This window comes from Pelodiscus sinensis, unplaced genomic scaffold, assembly GCF_049634645.1.
Source record: "Pelodiscus sinensis isolate JC-2024 unplaced genomic scaffold, ASM4963464v1 ctg58, whole genome shotgun sequence".
Classification (NCBI taxonomy): domain Eukaryota; kingdom Metazoa; phylum Chordata; order Testudines; family Trionychidae; genus Pelodiscus; species Pelodiscus sinensis.
The window spans coordinates 149,199-175,367 of record NW_027465922.1 but is presented as its reverse complement, the minus strand read 5'-3'; the positions used below and the strand labels follow the sequence as shown (position 1 = coordinate 175,367).

The 26,169-nt window shown below is 70.1% G+C and overlaps 1 protein-coding gene across 1 annotated transcript in view; it reads right to left on the bottom strand.

The window, feature by feature from the left end:
- CPT1B (carnitine palmitoyltransferase 1B) overlaps window positions 1–26,169 on the bottom strand; it is a 58,144-nt gene that overhangs the window by 26,343 nt on the left and 5,632 nt on the right. The window contains 10 exon segments of the mRNA XM_075916719.1: window positions 5,683–5,788; window positions 8,508–8,693; window positions 9,778–9,973; window positions 10,861–10,945; window positions 11,016–11,123; window positions 11,279–11,356; window positions 12,595–12,732; window positions 17,070–17,171; window positions 21,782–21,953; window positions 23,883–24,022. Of these exon segments, the coding sequence (XP_075772834.1) occupies window positions 5,683–5,788; window positions 8,508–8,693; window positions 9,778–9,973; window positions 10,861–10,945; window positions 11,016–11,123; window positions 11,279–11,356; window positions 12,595–12,732; window positions 17,070–17,171; window positions 21,782–21,953; window positions 23,883–24,022 (1,311 nt within the window).

Sequence of the window (26,169 nt, the reverse complement as noted above, 5' to 3'; positions counted from 1 at the left end):
ACGGAGACAGGACGCAGAGCCCCCAGCCCCAGGGCTCCCCGTACCCCCCCCCCCCACGGAGACAGGACGCAGAGCCCCCAGCCCCAGGGCTCCCCGTACCCCCCTCCCACGGAGACAGGACGCAGAGCCCCCAGCCCCAGGGTTCCCCGTACCCCCCCCCCCGACGGAGACAGGACGCAGAGCCCCCAGCCCCAGGGTTCCCCGTACCCCCCCCCCCCGACGGAGACAGGACGCAGAGCCCCCAGCCCCAGGGCTCCCCGTACCCGCCCCCCCCACGGAGACAGGACGCAGAGCCCCCAGCCCCAGGGCTCCCCGTACCCCCCCCCCCCACGGAGACAGGACGCAGAGCCCCCAGCCCCAGGGCTCCCCGTACCCCCCCCCCCACGGAGACAGGACGCAGAGCCCCCAGCCCCAGGGCTCCCCGTACCCCTCCCCCACGGAGACAGGACGCAGAGCCCCCAGCCCCAGGGCTCCCCGTACCCCCCCCCCCACGGAGACAGGACGCAGAGCCCCCAGCCCCAGGGCTCCCCGTACCCCCCCCCCCGGGGACAGGACGCAGAGCCCCCAGCCCCAGGGTTCCCCGTACCTCCCCCCCCGGGGACAGGACGCAGAGCCCCCAGCCCCAGGGCTCCCCGTACCCCCCCCCCCACGGAGACAGGACGCAGAGCCCCCAGCCCCAGGGCTCCCCGTACCCCCCCCCCGGGGACAGGACGCAGAGCCCCCAGCCCCAGGGTTCCCCCGTACCTCCCCCCCCGGGGACAGGACGCAGAGCCCCCAGCCCCAGGGAAGCAGGGCGCAGGGCGGGACAGGGCAGGGCAGGCTGCAGAGCTGCTCTGTCTCCTGATGCCCATGTGGTGAGCGGCTGGGGGACCCTGCTTCCCCCACATGGAGACCCCCGTAATTCTCCAGGTCCAGGTGCTCAGGGGAGGGGCAGGGCTAGGGGAAAGGGCTGCCCTGGGTCTCATGTCCAGGGCACTGGGGGGGCTGCCTCAGGACCTGTGCCCCACTTGGGACAGCCCTGCTCACAGCACCTGCTGTTCAGGTGCCCACCTACCCCTGGCATCTACTCTGCACCCCTAGTCTGGGAACCCCCAGCCCCTCTGTCCCTGCGCCCCCTACACCTCTCTGCACCCCTAGTCTGGGAACCCCCAGCCCCTCTGTCCCTGCGCCCCCCGCACCTCTCTGCACCCCTAGTCTGGGAACCCCCAGTCCCTCTGTCCCTGCGCCCCCCGCACCTCCCTGCACCCCTAGTCTGGGAACCCCCAGTCCCTCTGTCCCTGCGCCCCCCGCACCTCTCTGCACCCCTAGTCTGGGAACCCCCAGCCCCTCTGTCCCTGTGCCCCCCGCACCTCTCTGCACCCCTAGTCTGGGAACCCCCAGCCCCTCTGTCCCTGCGCCCCCCGCACCTCTCTGCACCCCTAGTCTGGGAACCCCCAGCCCCTCTGTCCCTGCGCCCCCCGCACCTCTCTGCACCCCTAGTCTGGGAACCCCCAGCCCCTCTGTCCCTGCGCCCCCCGCACCTCTCTGCACCCCTAGTCTGGGAACCCCCAGTCCCTCTGTCCCTGCGCCCCCCGCACCTCTCTGCACCCCTAGTCTGGGAACCCCCAGTCCCTCTGTCCCTGCGCCCCCCCGCACCTCTCTGCACCCCTAGTCTGGGAACCCCCAGCCCCTCTGTCCCTGCGCCCCCCGCACCTCTCTGCACCCCTAGTCTGGGAACCCCCAGTCCCTCTGTCCCTGCGCCCCCCGCACCTCTCTGCACCCCTAGTCTGGGAACCCCCAGTCCCTCTGTCCCTGCGCCCCCCGCACCTCTCTGCACCCCTAGTCTGGGAACCCCCAGTCCCTCTGTCCCTGCGCCCCCCCGCACCTCTCTGCACCCCTAGTCTGGGAACCCCCAGTCCCTCTGTCCCTGCGCCCCCCGCACCTCTCTGCACCCCTAGTCTGGGAACCCCCAGTCCCTCTGTCCCTGTGCCCCCCGCACCTCTCTGCACCCCTAGTCTGGGAACCCCCAGTCCCTCTGTCCCTGTGCCCCCCGCACCTCTCTGCACCCCTAGTCTGGGAACCCCCAGCCCCTCTGTCCCTGCGCCCCCCGCACCTCTCTGCACCCCTAGTCTGGGAACCCCCAGCCCCTCTGTCCCTGCGCCCCCCCGCACCTCTCTGCACCCCTAGTCTGGGAACCCCCAGTCCCTCTGTCCCTGCGCCCCCCGCACCTCTCTGCACCCCTAGTCTGGGAACCCCCAGCCCCTCTGTCCCTGCGCCCCCCGCACCTCTCTGCACCCCTAGTCTGGGAACCCCCAGCCCCTCTGTCCCTGCGCCCCCCACACCTCTCTGCACCCCTAGTCTGGGAACCCCCAGCCCCTCTGTCCCTGCGCCCCCCGCACCTCTCTGCACCCCTAGTCTGGGAACCCCCAGCCCCTCTGTCCCTGTGCCCCCTACACCTCTCTGCACCCCTAGTCTGGGAACCCCCAGTCCCTCTGTCCCTGCGCCCCCCGCACCTCTCTGCACCCCTAGTCTGGGAACCCCCAGCCCCTCTGTCCCTGTGCCCCCCGCACCTCTCTGCACCCCTAGTCTGGGAACCCCCAGCCCCTCTGTCCCTGCGCCCCCCGCACCTCTCTGCACCCCTAGTCTGGGAACCCCCAGTCCCTCTGTCCCTGCGCCCCCCGCACCTCTCTGCACCCCTAGTCTGGGAACCCCCAGTCCCTCTGTCCCTGCGCCCCCCGCACCTCTCTGCACCCCTAGTCTGGGAACCCCCAGTCCCTCTGTCCCTGTGCCCCCTACACCTCTCTGCACCCCTAGTCTGGGAACCCCCAGTCCCTCTGTCCCTGTGCCCCCCGCACCTCTCTGCACCCCTAGTCTGGGAACCCCCAGTCCCTCTGTCCCTGTGCCCCCCGCACCTCTCTGCACCCCTAGTCTGGGAACCCCCAGTCCCTCTGTCCCTGTGCCCCCCGCACCTCTCTGCACCCCTAGTCTGGGAACCCCCAGCCCCTCTGTCCCTGCGCCCCCCCGCACCTCTCTGCACCCCTAGTCTGGGAACCCCCAGCCCCTCTGTCCCTGCGCCCCCCGCACCTCTCTGCACCCCTAGTCTGGGAACCCCCAGCCCCTCTGTCCCTGCGCCCCCCGCACCTCTCTGCACCCCTAGTCTGGGAACCCCCAGTCCCTCTGTCCCTGCGCCCCCCGCACCTCTCTGCACCCCTAGTCTGGGAACCCCCAGTCCCTCTGTCCCTGCGCCCCCCGCACCTCTCTGCACCCCTAGTCTGGGAACCCCCAGCCCCTCTGTCCCTGCGCCCCCCACACCTCTCTGCACCCCTAGTCTGGGAACCCCCAGCCCCTCTGTCCCTGCGCCCCCCGCACCTCTCTGCACCCCTAGTCTGGGAACCCCCAGTCCCTCTGTCCCTGTGCCCCCCGCACCTCTCTGCACCCCTAGTCTGGGAACCCCCAGCCCCTCTGTCCCTGTGCCCCCCGCACCTCTCTGCACCCCTAGTCTGGGAACCCCCAGCCCCTCTGTCCCTGCGCCCCCCGCACCTCTCTGCACCCCTAGTCTGGGAACCCCCAGTCCCTCTGTCCCTGTGCCCCCCGCACCTCTCTGAACCCCTAGTCTGGGAACCCCCAGTCCCTCTGTCCCTGCGCCCCCCGCACCTCTCTGCACCCCTAGTCTGGGAACCCCCAGTCCCTCTGTCCCTGCGCCCCCCGCACCTCTCTGCACCCCTAGTCTGGGAACCCCCAGCCCCTCTGTCCCTGTGCCCCCCGCACCTCTCTGCACCCCTAGTCTGGGAACCCCCAGTCCCTCTGTCCCTGTGCCCCCTACACCTCTCTGCACCCCTAGTCTGGGAACCCCCAGTCCCTCTGTCCCTGTGCCCCCTACACCTCTCTGCACCCCTAGTCTGGGAACCCCCAGTCCCTCTGTCCCTGTGCCCCCTGCACCTCTCTGCACCCCTAGTCTGGGAACCCCCAGCCCCTCTGTCCCTGTGCCCCCCGCACCTCTCTGCACCCCTAGTCTGGGAACCCCCAGCCCCTCTGTCCCTGTGCCCCCCACACCTCTCTGCACCCCTAGTCTGGGAACCCCCAGTCCCTCTGTCCCTGCGCCCCCCGCACCTCTCTGCACCCCTAGTCTGGGAACCCCCAGTCCCTCTGTCCCTGTGCCCCCCGCACCTCTCTGCACCCCTAGTCTGGGAACCCCCAGTCCCTCTGTCCCTGTGCCCCCCGCACCTCTCTGCACCCCTAGTCTGGGAACCCCCAGTCCCTCTGTCCCTGCGCTCCCCGCACCTCTCTGCACCCCTAGTCTGGGAACCCCCAGTCCCTCTGTCCCTGTGCCCCCCGCACCTCTCTGAACCCCTAGTCTGGGAACCCCCAGCCCCTCTGTCCCTGTGCCCCCTGCACCTCTCTGCACCCCTAGTCTGGGAACCCCCAGTCCCTCTGTCCCTGTGCCCCCTGCACCTCTCTGCACCCCTAGTCTGGGAACCCCCAGTCCCTCTGTCCCTGTGCCCCCTGCACCTCTCTGCACCCCTAGTCTGGGAACCCCCAGCCCCTCTGTCCCTGTGCCCCCCACACCTCTCTGCACCCCTAGTCTGGGAACCCCCAGTCCCTCTGTCCCTGTGCCCCCTGCACCTCTCTACACCCCTAGTCTGGGAACCCCCAGTCCCTCTGTCCCTGTGCCCCCTGCACCTCTCTGCACCCCTAGTCTGGGAACCCCCAGTCCCTCTGTCCCTGTGCCCCCCGCACCTCCCTGCACCCCTAGTCTGGGAACCCCCAGCCCCTCTGTCCCTGCGCCCCCCGCACCTCTCTGCACCCCTAGTCTGGGAACCCCCAGCCCCTCTGTCCCTGCGCCCCCCGCACCTCTCTGCACCCCTAGTCTGGGAACCCCCAGTCCCTCTGTCCCTGCGCCCCCCCGCACCTCTCTGCACCCCTAGTCTGGGAACCCCCAGTCCCTCTGTCCCTGTGCCCCCCGCACCTCTCTGCACCCCTAGTCTGGGAACCCCCAGTCCCTCTGTCCCTGCGCCCCCCGCACCTCTCTGCACCCCTAGTCTGGGAACCCCCAGTCCCTCTGTCCCTGCGCCCCCCGCACCTCTCTGCACCCCTAGTCTGGGAACCCCCAGTCCCTCTGTCCCTGTGCCCCCCGCACCTCTCTGCACCCCTAGTCTGGGAACCCCCAGTCCCTCTGTCCCTGTGCCCCCCGCACCTCTCTGCACCCCTAGTCTGGGAACCCCCAGTCCCTCTGTCCCTGCGCCCCCCGCACCTCTCTGCACCCCTAGTCTGGGAACCCCCAGTCCCTCTGTCCCTGTGCCCCCCGCACCTCTCTGCACCCCTAGTCTGGGAACCCCCAGCCCCTCTGTCCCTGCGCCCCCCGCACCTCTCTGCACCCCTAGTCTGGGAACCCCCAGCCCCTCTGTCCCTGCGCCCCCCGCACCTCTCTGCACCCCTAGTCTGGGAACCCCCAGTCCCTCTGTCCCTGTGCCCCCTACACCTCTCTGCACCCCTAGTCTGGGAACCCCCAGTCCCTCTGTCCCTGTGCCCCCTGCACCTCTCTGCACCCCTAGTCTGGGAACCCCCAGTCCCTCTGTCCCTGTGCCCCCCGCACCTCCCTGCACCCCTGGGCCAGGAATCGCCCCTCTCCCGGTGCCCTCCCTGCAGTGGGGGTGGGTTCCAGGCCCCACCCAGGAGTCACCCTGCTGCCCATTCCCATGTTACCTCCCAGAGGTGCCCGGAGATGGGGGCGTCCGCCCAGGAGTGCTCCGCGTTCCCGCCCACTTTGCCGTTCTTGTAGACGATCACGGTGATGGATTTGTCAAACCACCTGGGGGAGGGGGAGCAGTGGGGCAAAGCGTGAGACGCACACGCCTGGCGCGGGGGGGACCGGTGGCAGGGGACACGGGTGGGACACACGACTGGGAGGGGGTGTGGTGGCGCGTTGGGGTCCCCCGCCTCCCGCACCCCCGCAGTGGCACGGACAGACTCCATTATTGCTTCTCCAGGATACAGCCCAGCACAGGTGTCATCCGGTTCCAGGGCAGGCCTAGGATGCCTCAGCCCCCTTGAGATGGGGACACTGGGCCCCTAAACCCCAGCCCCTTGCCTAGGCTGCTTCTTCCATGATCCCAGACAGAAACTAAAACTCTCCTCCAGCCCTGCCCCCCAGCCTTTGTCTCTCCCTGGGGGGCTGAGCCTTGGTGCCTGGTTAATCCACTTGGGAGAGTCAGGGTCTGTCTACACTAGCCCCTAGTTCGAACTAGGGTGGTTAATGTAGGTAACCGGAGTTGCAAATGAAGCCCGGGATTTGAATTTCCCGGGCTCCATTTGCATGTTGCCGGGCGCCGCCATTTTTAAATGTCCGCTAGTGCGGACTCCGTGCCCGCGGCTACACGGGGCTACACGCGGCTACACGCGGCACGGACTAGGCTTCCTATTCCGAACGACCGTTACTCCTCGTGAAACTGTACCCACCCCCCCCCACCTCCCCCGTGCTGGGCTGTGCCCCGGAGCAGCAATAGCCCCCCTGTCCCACTGGCAGGCGGAGTCTCATCTCGCTGCAGACGGGGTGCAGGATGGGGGTGCCCAACACACCGCCCCGGTTCAAAACCGGACACCTGCCAACCCTAGTCCTGCTCCCAGGCCCAAGGGCTGTCTGCTGTCGCCTGGGCCTCAGGAGGTGAGAGGCAGCACACGCTTCCCCAGTGAGTCCCGCCCGGCCTCCCCCTCCTCACACAGCTAGTGCTGCAGGGCCTGGGGAAACTGAGGCACGCACCCAGCCACACCCAGCGTCACCACACAGGACAGTTGGAGCACATAGAACCCCGCAAGACAAACAGTGAATGCAACACCCGAGCGAACACAGGATTATAAAAATAGACAGCACAGGCGGCGGGACCGGGGGGCAAGGGTGCAGTGGCAGGAGGAGGGCGAGGGACGGGGGGCAGTGGCGGGGGTTGCACACGGGGATGGCCAGTGGGGGACAAGGGAGAGGAGGTGCAGGGGCAGGAGACACAGGGAGGGACGGGGGGCGCAGGGGTGAGGGATGGGGGCGCAGGGGCGAGGGATGGGGGTGCACGGCAGCAGCCAGGGAGGGACGGGGGCACAGGGGCGGGGGATGGGGGTGCACGGCAGCAGCCAGGGAGGGACGGGGGCACAGGGGCGGGGGATGGGGGTGCACGGCAGCAGCCAGGGAGGGACGGGGGCACAGGGGCGGGGGATGGGGGTGCACGGCAGCAGCCAGGGAGGGACGGGGGGGTGCAGGGGCGGGGGATGGGGGTACACAGCAGCAGCCAGGGAGGGACGGGGGGCGCAGGGGCGGGGGATGGGGGCGCACGGCAGCAGCCAGGGAGGGACGGGGGCTCAGGGGCGGGGGATGGGGGTGCACAGCAGCAGCCAGGGAGGGACGGGGGGGTGCAGGGGTGAGGGACAGGGGCGCACGGTAGCAGCCAGGGAGGGACGGGGGGCTCAGGGGCGGGGGATGGGGGTGCACGGCAGCAGCCAGGGAGGGACGGGGGGTGCAGGGCGAGGGTCGGGGGGCGCAGGGGCGAGGGACGGGGGGCGCAGGGCGAGGGTCGGGGGGCGCAGGGCGAGGGACGGGGGGCGCAGGGGCAAGGGTCGGGGGGTGCAGGGGCGGGGGACGGGGGGCGCAAGGCGAGGGTCGGGGGGCGCAGGGCGAGGGACGGGGGGCGCAGGGGCGAGGGTCGGGGGGCGCAAGGCGAGGGTCGGGGGGCGCAGGGGCGAGGGACGGGGGGCGCAGGGCGAGGGACGGGGGCGCAGGGCGAGGGTCGGGGGGCGCAGGGGCGGGGGACGGGGGCGCAGGGGCGAGGGACGGGGGGCGCAAGGCGAGGGTCGGGGGGCGCAGGGGCGAGGGTCGGGGGGCGCAGGGGCGGGGGACGGGGGGCACAAGGCGAGGGTCGGGGGCGCGGGGCGAGGGTCGGAGGGCGCGGGGCGAGGGACGGGGGCGCAGGGCGAGGGTCGGGGGGCGCAGGGTGAGGGTCGGGGGGCGCAGGGGCGGGGGACGGGGGGCGCAGGGCGAGGGTTGGGGGGCGGGGGGCGCAGGGGCGGGGGACGGGGGCGCAGGGCGAGGGTCGGGGGGCGCAGGGGCGGGGGACGGGGGGCGCAGGGCGAGGGTCGGGGGGCGCAGGGCGAGGGTCGGGGGGCGCAGGGGCGGGGGACGGGGGGCGCAGGGCGAGGGTTGGGGGGCGCAGGGGCGGGGGACGGGGGGCGCAGGGCGAGGGTCGGGGGGTGCAGGGGCGGGGGACGGGGGGCGCAGGGCGAGGGTCGGGGGGCGCAGGGCGAGGGTCGGGGGGCGCAGGGGCGGGGGACGGGGGCGCAGGGCGAGGGACGGGGGGCGGGGGACGGGGGCGCAGGGGCGGGGTACGGGGGCGCAGGGGCGAGGGACGGGGGCGGGGGACGGGGGCGCAGGGGCGGGGGACGGGGGCGCAGGGGCGAGGGACGGGGGGCGGGGGATGGGGGCGCAGGGGCGAGGGACGGGGGGCGGGGGACGGGGGCGCAGGGGCGAGGGACGGGGGGCGGTGCCCCACCTGTCGTAGCAGCGGCCGTGCAGCAGGGACTTGGCGTAGCGGCTCAGACTGTCCTCCTGGCCCGGCTCGTAGCCCTGCGCGTCCTGGTCCAGCGTGAGGAAGAAGGCCGCCCGCTCGATGGCCGCCAGCGACGCCTTGTTCCGCCCGCGGCTGAAGAACCGGGCCCGGGCCTCGGCCCACGGGACCCTGCCGGAGCCGCGGGGAGGGACGCGGGCAGGTCAAAGGGCTGGGACAGGCCCCCGCCGGGCATCCGACCCACCCCTCCCCCACTGGCTGGCCCCAGCCCCCTCCCCCTTCCACCTCCGCCTGCCCCACGGCTGGGCCCCCTCCCCCCACCCCACAGCCCAAGCCCCTCACCCTCCTCCCACCCCACAGGCCAGGCCCCCTCCCCCTTCCCTTCCTCCCACCCCCTGGACCAGGCCCCCTCCCCCTCCTCCCATCCCACGACCCGAGCCCCTCCCCCTCCTCCCACCCCACAGGCCAGGCCCCCTCCCCCTTCCACCTCCGCCTGCCCCACGGCTGGGCCCCCTCCCCCCACCCCATGGCCCGAGCCCCTTCCCCTCCTCCCACCCCACGGCCCGAGCCCCTTCCCCTCCTCCCACCCCACGGCCCGAGCCCCTCCCCCTCCTCCCACCCCACAGGCCAGGCCCCCTCCCCCTTCCACCTCCGCCTGCCCCACGGCTGGGCCCCCTCCCCCCACCCCATGGCCCGAGCCCCTTCCCCTCCTCCCACCCCACGGCCCGAGCCCCTTCCCCTCCTCCCACCCCACAGGCCAGGCCCCCTCCCCCTCCTCCCACACCACAGACCAGGCCCCCTCCCCCTTCCCTTCCTCCCACCCCACCCCACCCCACGAGCCAGGTCCCCTCCCCCTTCCCTTCCTTCCACCCCCCGGACCAGGCCCCCTCCCCCTCCTCCCACCCCACGGCCCGAGCCCCTCCCCCTCCGCCCACCCCACAGGCCAGGCCCCCTTCCCCTTCCCTTCCTCCCACCCCACAGCCCGAGCCCCCTCCTCCTTCCCCTCCCCTTCCACCTACTCCATGAGCCAGGTCCCCTCCCCCTTCCCTTCCTCCCACCCCCGGCCCCCTCCCCCTTCCCTTCCTCCCACCCCCCGGACCAGGCCCCCGCCCCCTCCGCCCACCCCACGGGCCCAGCCTAAGCCATGTCCTCCCTTGGGCGATCTCCTTTCCCTCAGCAGCTCGCTGGGCCGGGGCTCCCCAGACTGGGCCCCCCCGCTGGCAGCGCCCCCGGCCAGCCCCTGGCCCTGCCCCACCTGTCCCCAGCAGTGAGGGCCGCCAGCGTCTCCTCCCCGGGCTGGGGGGGCGAGGGGTCGTCCAGGATGCGCTGGAACTGCAGCTCCAGGTCCCGTGGCAGCAGCAGCTTCCCGCCCTGGTAGAGCCACAGCTTGTAGAAGCGGCCCCGGTGGTAGACGGCCAGGTGCCTGCTGTCCGCCAGGTGCTGCACGGTGTCTGCGCGAGGGACGCACCAGCCGTCACCGCCAGCACCCCGCCACCCGGGCACCCGCATCCGCGCCGGGGCAAGTCGCCGGGCCCGGGGGCAACACGCCAGGCAGCGCGAGGCCCGGGGGCAACACGCCAGGCAGCGCGGGGCCCGGGGGCAACACGCCAGGCAGCGCCGGGCCCGGGGGCAACACGCCAGGCAGCGCCGGGCCCGGGGGCAACACGCCAGGCAGCGCCGGGCCCGGGGGCAACACGCCAGGCAGCGCCGGGCCCGGGGGCAACACGCCAGGCAGTGCGGGGCCCGGGGGCAACACGCCAGGCAGCGCCGGGCCCGGGGGCAACACGCCAGGCAGCGCCGGGCCCGGGGGCAACACGCCAGGCAGCGCCGGGCCCGGGGGCAACACGCCAGGCAGCGCCGGGCCCGGGGGCAACACGCCAGGCAGTGCGGGGCCCGGGGGCAACACGCCAGGCAGCGCAGGGCCCGGGGGCAACACGCCAGGCAGCGCGGGGCCCGGGGGCAACACGCCAGGCAGCACGGGGCCCGGGGGCAACACGCCAGGCAGCACGGGGCCCGGGGGCAACACGCCAGGCAGCGTGGGGTCCAGGGGCAACACGCCAGGCAGCGCTGGGCCCGGGGGCAACACGCCCGACAGCACGGAGCCCGGGGGCAACACGCCAGGCAGCACGGAGCCCGGGGGCAACACGCCAGGCAGCACGGAGCCCGGGGGCAACACGCCAGGCAGCGCCGGGCCCGGGGGCAAGACGCCCAATATCTGCCTGCTGGCGGACCGGAGCTGCTGGGCCCCGGGCGTACGGGCCGTGGCTCCGGGGCCGGCTGTGGGGGAAGGGAGCAGGGGGTCGGGGGCCCCGTCCCCACCCAGCCCCGGGGCGGGTACCTGACTCCTTGCCGGGGATGCGGGTGGTGTTGAATATTCTCTCCATCTGGTAGGAGCACATGGGCACCACGCCGAGCGCCATGACCTGCAGCACAGCAGAGGCAGGGCTCACGCACGGTCCCTCGGCCCCCAGCCCGCGGGGCGCGGCCACTCACCGGGGGAAACTCCTCGCGGTCCAGCCTGCGCCGGTAGAGCAGGATGGCGTGTGTGACGTTGCCGGCCCGGGCCGCCTGCAGGGGGGTGGGCGTGCCGTGCAGGAAATCCTGGCAACGGGGACAGAGAAGGGTCACGGCCGCCCCCAGGCCCAGCCGGAAGAGAGAGGCTGGGGCGCGGCTCGGGCGCTGGGGGCGGCGGGGGCAGGGTGGGCGCTGGGGGGGAGGGGTCGTGGGGAGGTTGCCCCCCGGCCCCGGTTGCTCACCATAGCGTAGAAGTTGCTGTTGACCATGAGGGGGCCGCGTCCGCGCAGGTAGACGTACTCCTCCCACCAGTCGCTCACCTGCGCAGAGAGCCCCTGAGACCGGCACCGGCTGCACCCGCTCCAGGCACGCGGACCCCGGCACAGCCCAGCCCCTCCCCGAGAGCCCCTGAGACCGGCACCGGCTGCACCCGCTCCAGGCACGCAGACCCCGGCACGGCCCAGCCCCTCCCCGAGAGCCCCTGAGACCGGCACCGGCTGCACCCGCTCCAGGCACGCAGACCCCGGCACGGCCCAGCCCCTCCCCGAGAGCCCCTGAGACTGGCACCGGCTGCACCCGCTCCAGCCGCACGCGGACCCCGGCACGCCCAGCTCCTCCCCGAGAGCCCCTGAGACCGGCACCGGCTGCACCCGCTCCAGGCACGCGGACCCCGGCACGGCCCAGCCCCTCCCCGAGAGCCCCTGAGACCGGCACCGGCTGCACCCGCTCCAGGCACGCGGACCCCGGCACAGCCCAGCCCCTCCCCGAGAGCCCCTGAGACCGGCACCGGCTGCACCCGCTCCAGGCACGCAGACCCCGGCACGGCCCAGCCCCTCCCCGAGAGCCCCTGAGACTGGCACCGGCTGCACCCGCTCCAGCCGCACGCGGACCCCGGCACAGCCCAGCCCCTCCCCGAGAGCCCCTGAGACCGGCACCGGCTGCACCCGCTCCAGGCACGCGGACCCCGGCACGGCCCAGCCCCTCCCCGAGAGCCCCTGAGACTGGCACCGGCTGCACCCGCTCCAGCCGCACGCGGACCCCGGCACAGCCCAGCTCCTCCCCGAGAGCCCCTGAGACCGGCACCGGCTGCACCCGCTCCAGGCACGCGGACCCCGGCACGGCCCAGCCCCTCCCCGAGAGCCCCTGAGACCGGCACCGGCTGCACCCGCTCCAGGCACGCGGACCCCGGCACAGCCCAGCTCCTCCCCGAGAGCCCCTGAGACCGGCACCGGCTGCACCCGCTCCAGCCGCACGCGGACCCCGGCACGGCCCAGCTCCTCCCCGAGAGCCCCTGAGACCGGCACCGGCTGCACCCGCTCCAGCCGCACGCGGACCCCGGCACGCCCAGCTCCTCCCCGAGAGCCCCTGAGACCGGCACCGGCTGCACCCGCTCCAGGCACGCGGACCCCGGCACGGCCCAGCCCCTCCCCGAGAGCCCCTGAGACCGGCACCGGCGTGCAGGCATGGCGAGGGGGGCGCTCCGGAGGGGCAGGAGCGGGGATGCAGGCCGGGGGAGGGGCTGGCTCCAGACACGCGGTGCACAGGGCAGGGAACTCACGTAGTTGGTTGCCCACCAGGACTTGAGGACCAGGTACCTCTGCAGCCGGGGGGCCGTGTGCTGCTGGAAGGACTTGGCCAGCACTTCCATCTCGCGGTACTTCTCATCCTCCAGCAGGGGGCGCACCGACTCCAGGTACTGCGGACACAGGGCCAGCCTGGGTCCGGGCTCTGGGGGGCAGTATGGCCCCCCCCCCGCCCCCCGAGCAGCACCGGGTCTGGGCGCCCCAGCCTGGCCTCAGGGACGCTCGCCGGCTCCCCCGTCCACCCTTCTCCCGCGAGACCGGCCCCAAGCCACCGCCAGGCTCTCTGCTGGGGCCAGGCCCCACGTCCTGCCTCCGCCCCCCTGCCCTGGGTCCTCACTGGCTCCCGCTCTTTTATTGGCCCAGTTGCCCTGAGTCTAGCAGCTCCCTGCTGGTTCTGGGTCTGCCCCGGGAGGAGGGATCTGTTTTGCTGGGGCTGACATACGTCCCCACCACTGCTCTCCTGCAGTCTGGCCACCTGACCCCCTCATGGGGTGTGACAGCGCGTTGGGGTCCCCCGTCTCCTGCACCCCAAAATGGCACAAACAGACTCCCCCAGCCAGTGGAATTGAGGGTGGTTTATTGCTCCTCCAGCACAGCGCAGCACAGATGGAATCTGGTTACAGGAACTGGGGCTAAGAGGCCTCAGTGCCCCCATTGAGATAGGGGAGTCCCAGCCCCCTCCCCAGCTCCTTCTCCCCTGCTTTCCAGACAGGAACTAACTAACCCTCTTCCAGCCCTGCCCCCCAGCCAGGGCAGCATCCACCTTCCTTTGTTCCTCTCCATGGGGGGTGTCTGGCCACTGGTTCAACAAGTTTGGCATCACCTTTGGGTCTGGCTCCAGACAGCAGGGGTCACCACAGCCCAGCAAGTACCCCCACTACGTCACACGGGGTTTACGCGCAGGCCACTGCGGGGCTGAGCAGTAGAACGCAGACTGCCCCCCAGCCCCCCCAAGCCCAGCAGGTGCTGCTCTGGGGAAAGGCAGGACGGGGCCAGCTAGTCCCATAAGAGAACAACAAGGAACACTCGGGGGAGCTGAGCGATACATGGAAAGGCAAACGGCTTCCCTGTGGAACTCACCGCCACAGGATGGTGGTGAGATGAGTCACTGAGAGAGTCGTCCATCCTCCCCCCCCCCCTCCACCCCATTTCCTGGTGTTACATCACTTCTGAATTTCCAGTGTCTACCCTTAGGGCTGACAGGTCCTTTGTCCCAGGGCCAGTATTTAATCATTCCTGAGGCGGGGACTCACACTATCGGAGTTCTTGTGTATTGACCAAAATAGTTTATTAATACACTTAGCACAGGCACAAACACCCTTGGGCTGTGTCTAGACTGGCAAGACTTGCTGTCTACGCTGGCCGCTTGCATTTCTGCAAGAACACTGCCGATCTCCTGTAAGAAATCAGGGCTTCTTGCGGAAATCCTACGCTGCTCCCATTCGGGCAAAATCCTTTTGCGCAAGAGGGCCAGTGCAGACAGCTCCGATTTGTTGTGCGCAAAAAAGCCCCGATGGCGAAAATGGCGACTGGGACTGTTTTGCGGAAAAGCGTCTAGATTGGCACGGACGCTTTTCCACAAAAAGTGCTTTTGTCCGGGCCAATCTAGACGCGCTTTTCTGCAAATGCTTTAAACGGAAAACTTTCCTGTTAAAAGCATTTGTGGAAAATCCTGCCAGTCTAGACGCAGCCCTGCTGTATAAGTCAGACAAGGAATGTTCCTGTTTCCATCCTAGACACTCACCCTGTTCCTCGTAGAACAGGGCTGGGCAATCATGTTTGGTGGGGACCACGCCAAGATTTAGGAAAGTGGTCGAGGGCCGCACTTTCCTGTGGAGGAGACGCCGGGTCTAGGATGGAGGTTGGGAGCAGACGGGCGCCCGGGGTAAGGGAGTGGGGTGCAGGACACGGTGTGAGGTCTGAGAGGGAGTTTGGGTGAAGGAGGGTTGTGAGCTGGGTCAGGGCATTGGGGTGCAGGGTCCGGGAGGGAGTGTGGGTGCAGGAAACGATTCTGGCCTGGGGAGGGGCTGTAGGAGGAGGTGCCAAGTCTCGGAGGGAGTTGTGACCTGGGAGAAGGGGGTGCAGACTACAGAGGATTTGGGGGAGACGAGGCAGGGGAATGGGTGCAGGGTCTGGAAGGGTGTTTAGGAGCAGGAGAGGATTCCGGCCTGGGGGAGGGGTGCAGGGTCTGGAGGGAGGGGTGACCTGGGGCAGGGGGTGCAGAGGGTTTGGAGGGTAGCGCGGGGAAGGGAGTTGGGGTGCAGGAGGGGCAGGGATGCCAGGGGCAGCCTCTGGATGGGAGGTATTTCCCTAAGGGTATGTCTACACTACCCTCCTCGTTTGAACTAGCGGGGTAGTGTAGACATACCCTCAGTGTCTCCCGGCCAGCAGCCCTGAAGCACCCCAAAGCAGGCCGGGCTCCCTGCCTGCTGCAGCCCCAGATCACTTAGGAAAGTTAGATGTCAGCAAGTCACCAGGTCCTGATGAAATGCATCCCAGGATACTCAAGGAGCTGATAGAGGAGGTATCTGAGCCTTTAGCTATGATCTTTGAAAAATCATGGCAGACGGGAGATTCCAGAAGACTGGAAAAGGGCAAATATTGTGCCCATCTATAAAAAGGGGAATAAGAACAACCCAGGAAACTATAGACCGGTCAGTTTAACGTCTGTCCCAGGGAAGATAATGGAGCAGGTAATTAAGGAAATCATATGCAAACACTTGGAAGGTAATAAAGTGATAGGGAATAGCCAGCATGGGTTTGTGAAGAACAAGTCATGCCAAACTAATCTGATAGCTTTCTTTGATAAGATAACGAGCCTTGTGGATAAGGGAGAAGCGGTGGATGTCATATACCTAGACTTTAGTAAGGCATTTGATACGGTCTCGCATGATATTCTTATTGATAAACTAGGCAAATATAACTTAGATAGGGCCACGATAAGGTGGGTGCATTATTGGCTGGATAACCGTAGTCAGAGAGTTGTTGTTAACGGTTCTAAGTCCTGCTGGAAAGGGATAACAAGTGGAGTTCCTCAAGGGTCTGTTTTGGGACCCGTACTGTTCAATATCTTCATCAATGATGTAGATATTGGGATAGAGAGTACGCTTATTAAGTTTGGAGATGATACCAAACTGGGTGGGGTTGCAACTTCTTTGGAGGATAGGGACATAATTCAAAATGACCTTAGCAAGTTAGAGAAATGGTCAGAGGTAAACAGGATGAGGTTTAATAAAGAGAAATGCAAAGTGCTCCACTGAGGAAGGAACAATCAGTTCCATACATACAAGATGGGAAGCGACTGTCTAGGAAGGAGCATGGCGGAAAGGGATCTAGGGGTCATAGTGGACCACAAGTTGAATATGAGTCAACAGTGTGATGCTGTTGCAAAAAAAGCAAATATGAGTCTAGGTTGTATCAACAGGTGTGTTGTAAGCAAAACTGGTGAAGTCATTCTGCCGCTCTACTCTGCACTAGTTAGGCCTCAGCTGGAGTACTGTGTCCAGTTCTGGGCGCCACATTTCAAGAAAGATGTGGAGAAATTGGAAAGGGTACAGAGAAGAGCGACAAGAATGATTAAAGGTTTAGAGAACATGACCTATGAAGCCAGGCTTCATGAACTGGGCTTGTTTAGTTTGGAAAAAAGAAGATTAAGGGGGGACATGATAGCGGTTTTCAAATATCTAAAAGGGTGTCACAAGGAGGAAGGCGAAAATTTGTTCCTCTTGGTTTCTGAGGACAGGACAAGGAGTAATGGGCTTAAAGTGCAGCAGGGGAGGTTTAGATTGGACATTAGGAAAAAATTCCTAACTGTCAGGGTGGTCAAATATTGGAATAAATTGCCAAGGGAGGTGGTGGAATCTCCCTCTCTGGAGATATTTAAGAACAGGTTGGATAGACATCTGTCAGGGATGGTGTAGATGGAGCTTGATCCTGCCTTGAGGGCGGGGGGCTGGACTCGATGACCTCTCGAGGTCCCTTCCAGTCCTATGATTCTATGATTCTATGATTCACTTGGAACAGCAGCTGCTCCCTCCATTGGCTCTCAGCCCCGGGAGGTTTGCGCTGCCCCCGCCTCCAGGCCAATCTCTCAGCTCCTATTGGCCAGTCATTTCCACAAAGCCCCTCCCTCCCGGCAGAGCAGAGAGCCGCATGGCCTGTGCTTTCCAGCCAGGCGCTGTGCGCCCGAGGGTCCCGGCAGGGCGTCCGGCCCCCAGGCCACACTCTGCCCAGCCCTGTTCTAGAGCCAGCCGGGGTGCTAGCCCCCGCCTTCCCCATCGCCGGCCCTCCCCCATCATTCCCAGGGCCGCCTTCCGGCCCCTCCCAAGGGCTCCTCCCCTGCGGCCGCCCTCGGGCGCCGGCGAACCCGGCTGCAACTCCCGCGAGCGCACAGGCGCCCCCGCCGGCAGGGAGCCAGCTCTCCACGGCCACCGGCGGGGGCACCTCTTACCCTGCGGACGGTGGCCTCCACGCTGGGCACCGGCAGCTTGGGCAGAGAGGTCTGTAAGCTGTACAGCATGGGCCTGCGGCCAGACAGCACCTTCACTAGGGCCTGGAAGGCACGGGGGGGGATGGAGCCGGGGCGGGGCAGAGAGCCCCCCCGCCTGATGCATTAGTCACACCCCCTCCCCCCCACACTGAGACTCGGACCCCCTCTGCCCCACCCGTCCCTTCCCGGCTCGCGGTGCCCCCCCCGCACACCCATCCCGTCCCGGCTCGCAGTGCCCCCCCCCCCCGCACACCCATCCCGTCCCGGCTCGCGGTGCCCCCCCCGCACACCCATCCCTTCCCGGCTCGCGGTGCCCCCCCCGCACACCCATCCCGTCCCGGCTCGCGGTGCCCCCCCCGCACACCCATCCCGTCCCGGCTCGCGGTGCCCCCCCCGCACACCCATCCCGTCCCGGCTCGCGGTGCCCCCCCCGCACACCCATCCCGTCCCGGCTCGCGGTGCCCCCCCCGCACACCCGTCCCGTCCCGGCTCACAGTGCCCCCCCCGCACACCCATCCCGTCCCGGCTCGCGGTGCCCCCCCCGCACACCCATCCCATCCCGGCTCGCGGTGCCCCCCCCGCACACCCATCCCGTCCCGGCTCGCGGTGCCCCCCCCGCACACCCATCCCATCCCGGCTCACAGTGCCCCCCCCGCACACCCGTCCCGTCCCGGCTCGCGGTGCCCCCCCCGCACACCCATCCCGTCCCGGCTCACAGTGCCCCCCCCGCACACCCATCCCGTCCCAGCTCACAGTGCCCCCCCCGCACACCCGTCCCGTCCCGTCCCGGCTCACAGTGCCCCCCCCGCACACCCATCCCGTCCCGGCTCGCGGTGCCCCCCCCGCACACCCATCCCGTCCCGGCTCGCGGTGCCCCCCCCGCACACCCATCCCATCCCGGCTCACAGTGCCCCCCCCGCACACCCGTCCCGTCCCGGCTCGCGGTGCCCCCCCCGCACACCCATCCCGTCCCGGCTCACAGTGCCCCCCCCGCACACCCATCCCGTCCCGGCTCACAGTGCCCCCCCCGCACACCCGTCCCGTCCCGTCCCGGCTCACAGTGCCCCCCCCGCACACCCATCCCGTCCCGGCTCGCGGTGCCCCCCCCGCACACCCGTCCCGTCCCGGCTCACAGTGCCCCCCCCGCACACCCGTCCCGTCCCGTCCCGGCTCACAGTGCCCCCCCCGCACACCCATCCCGTCCCGGCTCACAGTGCCCCCCCCGCACACCCGTCCCGTCCCGTCCCGGCTCACAGTGCCCCCCCCGCACACCCATCCCGTCCCGGCTCGCGGTGCCCCCCCCGCACACCCATCCCGTCCCGGCTCGCGGTGCCCCCCCCGCACACCCGTCCCGTCCCGGCTCACAGTGCCCCCCCCGCACACCCATCCCGTCCCGGCTCGCGGTGCCCCCCCCGCACACCCATCCCGTCCCGGCTCACAGTGCCCCCCCCGCACACCCATCCCATCCCGGCTCGCGGTGCCCCCCCCGCACACCCATCCCGTCCCGGCTCGCGGTGCCCCCCCCGCACACCCATCCCGTCCCGGCTCGCGGTGCCCCCCCCGCACACCCATCCCGTCCCAGCTCGCGGTGCCCCCCCCGCACACCCATCCCGTCCCAGCTCGCGGTGCCCCCCCCGCACACCCATCCCGTCCCGGCTTGCGGTGCCCCCCCCGCACACCCGTCCCGTCCCGGCTCACGGTGCCCCCCCCGCACACCCATCCCGTCCCGGCTCGCGGTCCCCCCCCCCGCACACCCATCCCGTCCCGGCTCGCGGTGCCCCCCCCGCACACCCGTCCCGTCCCGGCTCGCGGTGCCCCCCCCGCACACCCGTCCCGTCCCGGCTCGCGGTCCCCCCCCCCCGCACACCCATCCCGTCCCGGCTCGCGGTGCCCCCCCCGCACACCCGTCCCGTCCCGGCTCACGGTGCCCCCCCCGCACACCCATCCCGTCCCGGCTCGCGGTCCCCCCCCCCGCACACCCATCCCGTCCCGGCTCGCGGTGCCCCCCCCGCACACCCGTCCCGTCCCGGCTCGCGGTGCCCCCCCCGCACACCCGTCCCGTCCCGGCTCGCGGTCCCCCCCCCCGCACACCCATCCCGTCCCGGCTCGCGGTCCCCCCCCCCGCACACCCGTCCCGTCCCGGCTCGCGGTGCCCCCCCCGCACACCCGTCCCGTCCCGGCTCACGGTGCCCCCCCCGCACACCCATCCCGTCCCGGCTCGCGGTCCCCCCCCCCGCACACCCATCCCGTCCCGGCTCGCGGTGCCCCCCCCGCACACCCATCCCGTCCCGGCTCGCGGTGCCCCCCCCGCACACCCATCCCGTCCCGGCTCGCGGTCCCCCCCCCCGCACACCCATCCCGTCCCGGCTCGCGGTGCCCCCCCCGCACACCCATCCCGTCCCGGCTCGCGGTGCCCACCCCCCCCCCCGCATGTCCGGCTGCTCCACCTCACGGTTACCAGGTAGCTTCAGAAAAAATACTGGATACACTTGATGGGGAGGGGAAGGGACCAGCGGGGCCGGCCGGGAGGGGTCGGGGAGGAGCAGTTCTGGCCAGAGGAGATCGGGGCGGGGTGTCAGGGGCAGCGGGGCTGGTCGGGGGAGGGGTCAGACGGAGCAGGGCTGGTCGGGGGCGGGGTCGGGGGGGAGCGGGGCTGGTTGGGGGAGGGGTTGGGGGGGAGCAGGGCTGGCCAGAGATCAGGGCGGGGTGTCAGGGGAGTCGGGCTGGTCGGGGGAGGGGCCGGGGAAGGAGGGCTGGCCAGGGGAGATCGGGAGGAGGAGAACCAGCTGGCAGGAAGCAGGGTTGGCTGGGAGGGGTCGGGGGAGCGGGGCCGGCCGGGAGGGGTCAGGGGGAGCGGGGCCGGCCGGGAGGGGTCGGGGGGAGCAGGCCCGGCCGGGAAGGGTCGGAGGGAGCGGGGCCGGCCGGGAAGGGTCGGAGGGAGCGGGGCCGGCTGGGAGGGGTCGGGGGGAGCGGGGCCGGCCGGGAGGGGTCGGAGGGAGCGGGGCGGGCCGGGAGGGGTCGGAGGGAGCGGGGCGGGCCGGGAGGGGTCGGGGGGAGCGGGGCCGGCCGGGAGGGGTCGGTGGGAGCGGGGCCGGCCGGGAGGGGTCGGAGGGAGCGGGGCCGGCCGGGAGGGGTTGGAGGGAGCGGGGCCGGCCGGGAGGGGTCGGTGGGAGCGGGGCCGGCCGGGAGGGGTCGGTGGGAGCGGGGCCGGCCGGGAGGGGTCGGTGGGAGCGGGGCCGGCCGGGAGGGGTCGGTGGGAGCGGGGCCGGCCGGGAGGGGTCGGGGGAGCGGGGCCGGCCGGGAGGGGTCGGGGGAGCGGGGCCGGCTGGGAGGGGTCGGGGGGAGCGGGGCCGGCCGGGAGGGGTCGGGGGGAGCGGGGCCGGCCGGGAGGGGTCGGGGGAGCGGGGCCGGCCGGGAGGGGTCGGGGGGAGCGGGGCCGGCCGGGAGGGGTCGGGGGGAGCGGGGCCGGCCGGGAGGGGTCGGGGGACCGGGGCCGGCCGGAAGGGGTCGGAGGGAGCGGGGCCGGCCGGGAGGGGTCGGGGGGAGCAGGGCCGGCCGGGAGGGGTCGGGGGACTGGGGCCGGCCGGAAGGGGTCGGGGGACCGGGGCCGGCCGGAAGGGGTCGGGGGGAGCGGGGCCGGCCGGGAGGGGTCGGTGGGAGCGGGGCCGGCCGGGAGGGGTCGGGGGACCGGGGCCGGCCGGAAGGGGTCGGAGGGAGCGGGGCCGGCCGGGAGGGGTCGGAGGGAGCGGGGCCGGCCGGGAGGGGTCGGGGGGAGCGGGGCCGGCCGGGAGGGGTCGGGGGGAGCGGGGCCGGCCGGGAGGGGTCGGGGGGAGCGGGGCCGGCCGGGAGGGGTCCGGGGAGCGGGGCCGGCCGGGAGGGGTCGGGGGGAGCGGGGCCGGCCGGGAGGGGTCGGGGGAGCGGGGCCGGCCGGGGCGGGTGAATCGGCCAGCGGGGGCGGGACTGACCCGGGCGCATGCGGATCCCAGGGCGCTCCCGTCCCGCGCACGGTCCCGGTGAAACACGAGGAATCTGGCTCCGGCTCCACAACGCGCGTGACCGGCGCTCAGGGGCACAGATGGGGCTTCTCTCCCCCCCCCCCAGGGTGCCGCTCCCGCGTCAGATGCAACCAGAGGCTCCCAGCGCCCATCGCGCTCCCCCCCAGCCAGGCTTCCCTCGGGTGCCCCGCCGGAAAGCCAGAGAACACCGCACACTGCACACCGCACACCGCACACACCACACACCGCACACACCGCACACACCACACACCGCACACACCACACACCACACACCGCACACCACACACAGCACACCGCACACCGCACACACCACACACCACGCACCGCACACACCACACACCGCGCACCGCACACACCATACACCACACACCACACACACTGCACACCGCACACACCACACCGCACACACCGCGCACCGCGCACCGCACACACAGCACACTGCACACACAGCACACACAGCACACCGCACACACAGCACACCGCACACACAGCACACTGAACACAGCACACCGCACACATCCGGTATTGTCTGGGTTTTTTTACTGGACAAAGGGCCCAAAACCTGAACTGTGAGGTTGAATCCCGGACCCCTGGCAGCCCTGCTCACGGTGCCCCCGCCCCGCACAGCGCACCCCCCGGCCGTCCCGGCGCACTCACCAGCCACACCCGGGTGCTCCGGCTCACGGTGCCGTGCGGCTCGAACATCCAGCCGTGGTAGGAGAGCAGCAGCTTGAGCGACTGCCGGCAGAGCAGGATGCCCGAGAGCCAGGCCCCGGTGGAGAAGAGCGCGGCGCTCAGCAGCGTCCGGTGCTGCAGGCTCAGGTAGCGGCTGCAGGAAGGAGGAGACTCGGTGTGGGGGCCGCCTTCCTCACCCGCAGGCACATCTATGGGCACCTTGGGGCAGCGGGGGATGGTGTGTGCATGGGGGGCACTGTGGGGCGGGTCTGGGGGGCAGCATGAGATGCTGGGTGCACGGGGGGGAGCCGAGGGGCAGGGGGGATTCTGGGTTTGCAAGGAGGCACCGTGGGACAGGGGGGATTCTGAGTGCACAGGGGGCAGCCGGGGAGCAGGGGGGATTCTGGGTGCGCAGGGAGGCACCGTGGGGCAGGGGGGATTCTGTGTGTGCAGGGAGACCCGGGAGGCAGGGGGGATTCTGGGTGTGCAGGGAGACCGGGAGGCAGGGGGGATTCTGGGTGTGCAAGGAGGTGCCGTGGGGCAGGGGGGATTCTGGGTGCACAGAGGGACCCGGGGGGCAGGGGGGATTCTGTGTGTGCAGGGAGCCACCGTGGGGCGGGGGGATTCTGGGTGCGCAAGGAGGCGCCGTGGGGCGGGGGGATTCTGGGTGCACAGGGAGACCCGGGGGGCAGGGGGATTCTGGGTGCACAGAGGGACCCGGGGGGCAGGGGGGATTCTGGGTGTACAGGGAGGCGCCGTGGGGCGGGGGGATTCTGGGTGCACAAGGAGGCGCCGTGGGGCGGGGGGATTCTGGGTGCACAGGGAGACCCGGGGGGCAGGGGGGATTCTGGGTGCACAGGGAGACCCGGGGGGCAGGGGGGATTCTGGGTGCACAGGGAGACCCGGGGGGCAGGGGGGATTCTGGGTGTGCAAGGAGGTGCCGTGGGGCAGGGGGGATTCTGGGTGCACAGAGGGACCCGGGGGGCAGGGGGGATTCTGGGTGTACAGGGAGGCGCCGTGGGGCGGGGGGATTCTGGGTGCGCAAGGAGGCGCCGTGGGACGGGGGGATTCTGGGTGCACAGGGAGACCCGGGGGGCAGGGGGGATTCTGGGTGCACAGGGAGACCCGGGGGGCGGGGGGATTCTGTGTGCACAGGGAGACCCGGGGGGCAGGGGGGATTCTGTGTGTGCAGGGAGACCCGGGGGGCAGGGGGGATTCTGGGTGTACAGGGAGGCGCCGTGGGGCGGGGGGATTCTGGGTGCACGGGGAGACCCGGGGGGCAGGGGGGATTCTGGGTGCACAGGGAGACCCGGGGGGCAGGGGGGATTCTGGGTGCACAGGGAGACCCGGGGGGCAGGGGGGATTCTGGGTGTACAGGGAGGCGCCGTGGGGCGGGGGGATTCTGGGTGCACAGGGAGACCCGGGGGGCAGGGGGGATTCTGGGTGTACAGGGAGACCCGGGGGGCAGGGGGGATTCTGGGTGTACAGGGAGACCCGGGGGGCAGGGGGATTCTGGGTGCACAGGGAGACCCGGGGGGCAGGGGGGATTCTGGGTGCACAGGGAGACCCGGGGGGCAGGGGGGATTCTGGGTGTACAGGGAGACCCGGGGGGCAGGGGGGATTCTGGGTGCACAGGGAGACCCGGGGGGCAGGGGGGATTCTGGGTGCACAAGGAGACCCGGGGGGCAGGGGGGATTCTGGGTGTACAGGGAGGCGCCGTGGGGCGGAGGGATTCTGGGTGCACAGGGAGACCCGGGGGGCAGGGGGGATTCTGGGTGCACAGGGAGACCCGGGGGGCAGGGGGGATTCTGTGTGTGCAGGGAGACCCGGGGGGCAGGGGGGATTCTGGGTGCACAGAGGGACCCGGGGGGCAGGGGGGATTCTGGGTGCACAGGGAGACCCGGGGGGCAGGGGGGATTCTGGGTGCACGGGGGAACATTGTGGGGCAGCAGAGGATGGTCTGGGCAGTGGGGGGGTGCCATGGGGCGGGGGGCCAGAGCTCCCGTCTGACCTGGTGCAAGAGCCCTGGGCAGGCCTGGGGCCCAGAGTCCACGGTGATGGGCCCGGGGCGAGGCGGACTCACCAGCTGGGCAGGCAGCGCCTGATGTGATGGATCAGGCCCATGGAGGGGTCAATGCGGCAGTAGAGGGAACCCACCGTCGCCATGACAACCACCAGCCAGCTGGAGGGGGTGGCGGGGTACACGCCCGTCAGGATGCTGTTCTGGGGGCAGAGCACGAGTCAGGGCAACACCCCCCCAGGCCCTGCGGCCCTGCACCACCCCACTGCCCTCCCACCACCACAGCCACCCCGCTGGACCCCCCCACCACATCCCCCCCACAACCACCCCACGGGACCCCCCCACCACATCCCCCCCACAACCACCCCACAGGACCCCCCCACCACATCCCCCACAACCACCCCACGGGACCCCCCCACCACATCCCCCCCACAACCACCCCGCTGGACCCCCCCACCACATCCTCCCCACATCCCCCCCACAACCACCCCACTGCCCCCCTGTGACGGCGCGTTGGGGGTTCCCCGTCTCCTGCACCCCGAAATGGCACAGACTGCACCAGCCAGTGGAATTGAGGGTGGTTTATTGCTCCTCCAGTACAGCGCAGCACAGATGTAATCTGGTCACAGGAACTGGGCTAGGATGCCTCAGGCCCCCTTGAGATGGGGGAGACTGGGCCCCTAAACTCCAGCCCCTTCTCCTAGGCTCTCCTCCATGCCCTCCGACAGCCAGCAACCAACCCACTAACTTCCAGCCCTGCCCCCCAGCCAAGGCAGCATTCCACCTTCCTTTGTTCCTCTCCATGGGGGGTGTCTGGCCACTGGTTTGCATAGTGACTCATCCTGTTTTGCTGGGTCGTGGTACCCACGGCAGCCAGTGGGGGTTCCCCCAGAGCCAGCAGCATAGAAACCAGCCAGGTACCCCCACTACGTCACACCCCCCACCACAGCCACCCCGCTGGACTCCCCCACCACATCCCCCCCACAACCACCCCACGGGACCCCCCCACCACAGCCCCCCCACAACCACCCCGCTGGACCCCCCCACCACATCCCCCCCACAACCACCCCACGGGACCCCCCCACCACATCCCCCCACAACCACCCCACGGGACCCCCCCACCACATCCCCCCCAAAACCACCCCGCTGGACCCCCCCACCACATCCCCCCCACCACATCCCCCCCACAACCACCCCACTGGACCCCCCCACCACATCCCCCCACAACCACCCCACGGGACCCCCCCACCACATCCCCCCCAAAACCACCCCGCTGGACCCCCCTACCACATCCCCCCCACCACATTCCCCCCACATCCCCCCACAACCACCCCACAGAACCTCCCTCCCCACATCCCCACCACAACCACCCCGGACGGGAAGATGCAAATCAAGCTCAGGATATTTAAATCCCGGGCTTCATTTGCCACTTGGAATGCCTGCTTTAGCCTCCCTAGTTCGAACTGGGGGCCAGTGTAGACAGACCCAGGTAGACAAAGACCCAACCGGAGGGAACTAGGGAAGTGAGCGTTCGGGGGAAGGGTCAGTCTGGGGCTGGAATCATGAAGGAACCAGGCTAAGGAGGGGCTGGAATCCAGGGACCCAGGGACCCATCTCAAGGGGGCAGAGGCGTCCTGGCCCTGACTCCTGTAGCCACGTCACGTCTGTGCGGGGCTGTGTCCTGGAGCAGCAATAAACCCCCCGTTCTACTGCCTGGGGGAGCCTGTTCTTGCTGCTACGGGGGTGCAGGGTCGGGGGACCCCGACACGTCCCAGAGATTCTTCATGGAGCTGTTCCAGGATCATCAGCTTAAGCAGGTCCTCTGCGGTCTGGTCAGTCCGAACTTGTCCAGCAGGGCCTCCTTGACCCGTTCGTAGTCGCCCAGGGTCTGTCTACACTACCCCGCTAGTTCGAACTAGGAGGGTAATGTATGCATACCGCACTTGCTAATGAAGCCCGGGATTTGAATTTCCCGGGCTTCATTTGCATAAGCGGGGAGCCGCCATTTTTAAATCCCCGCTCGTTCGAACCCCGTGCAGCGCGGCTACACGGGGCTCGAACTAGGTAGTTTGAACTAGGCTTCCTCATTCCACGAGGAGTAACGGTAGAGTACCGGTAGTCCGGAATAGGAAGCCTAGTTCGAACTACCTAGTTCGTGCCCCCTGTAGCCGCGCTGCACGGGGTTCGAACCAGCGGGGTTTTAAAAATGGCGGCTCCCCGCTTATGCAAATGAAGCCCGGGAAATTCAAATCCCGGGCTTCATTTGCAAGTGCGGTATGCCTACATTACCCTAGTTCGAACTAGCAGGGTAGTGTAGACAGACCCTCAGTTGCAAATTCTCCAGCTGGTT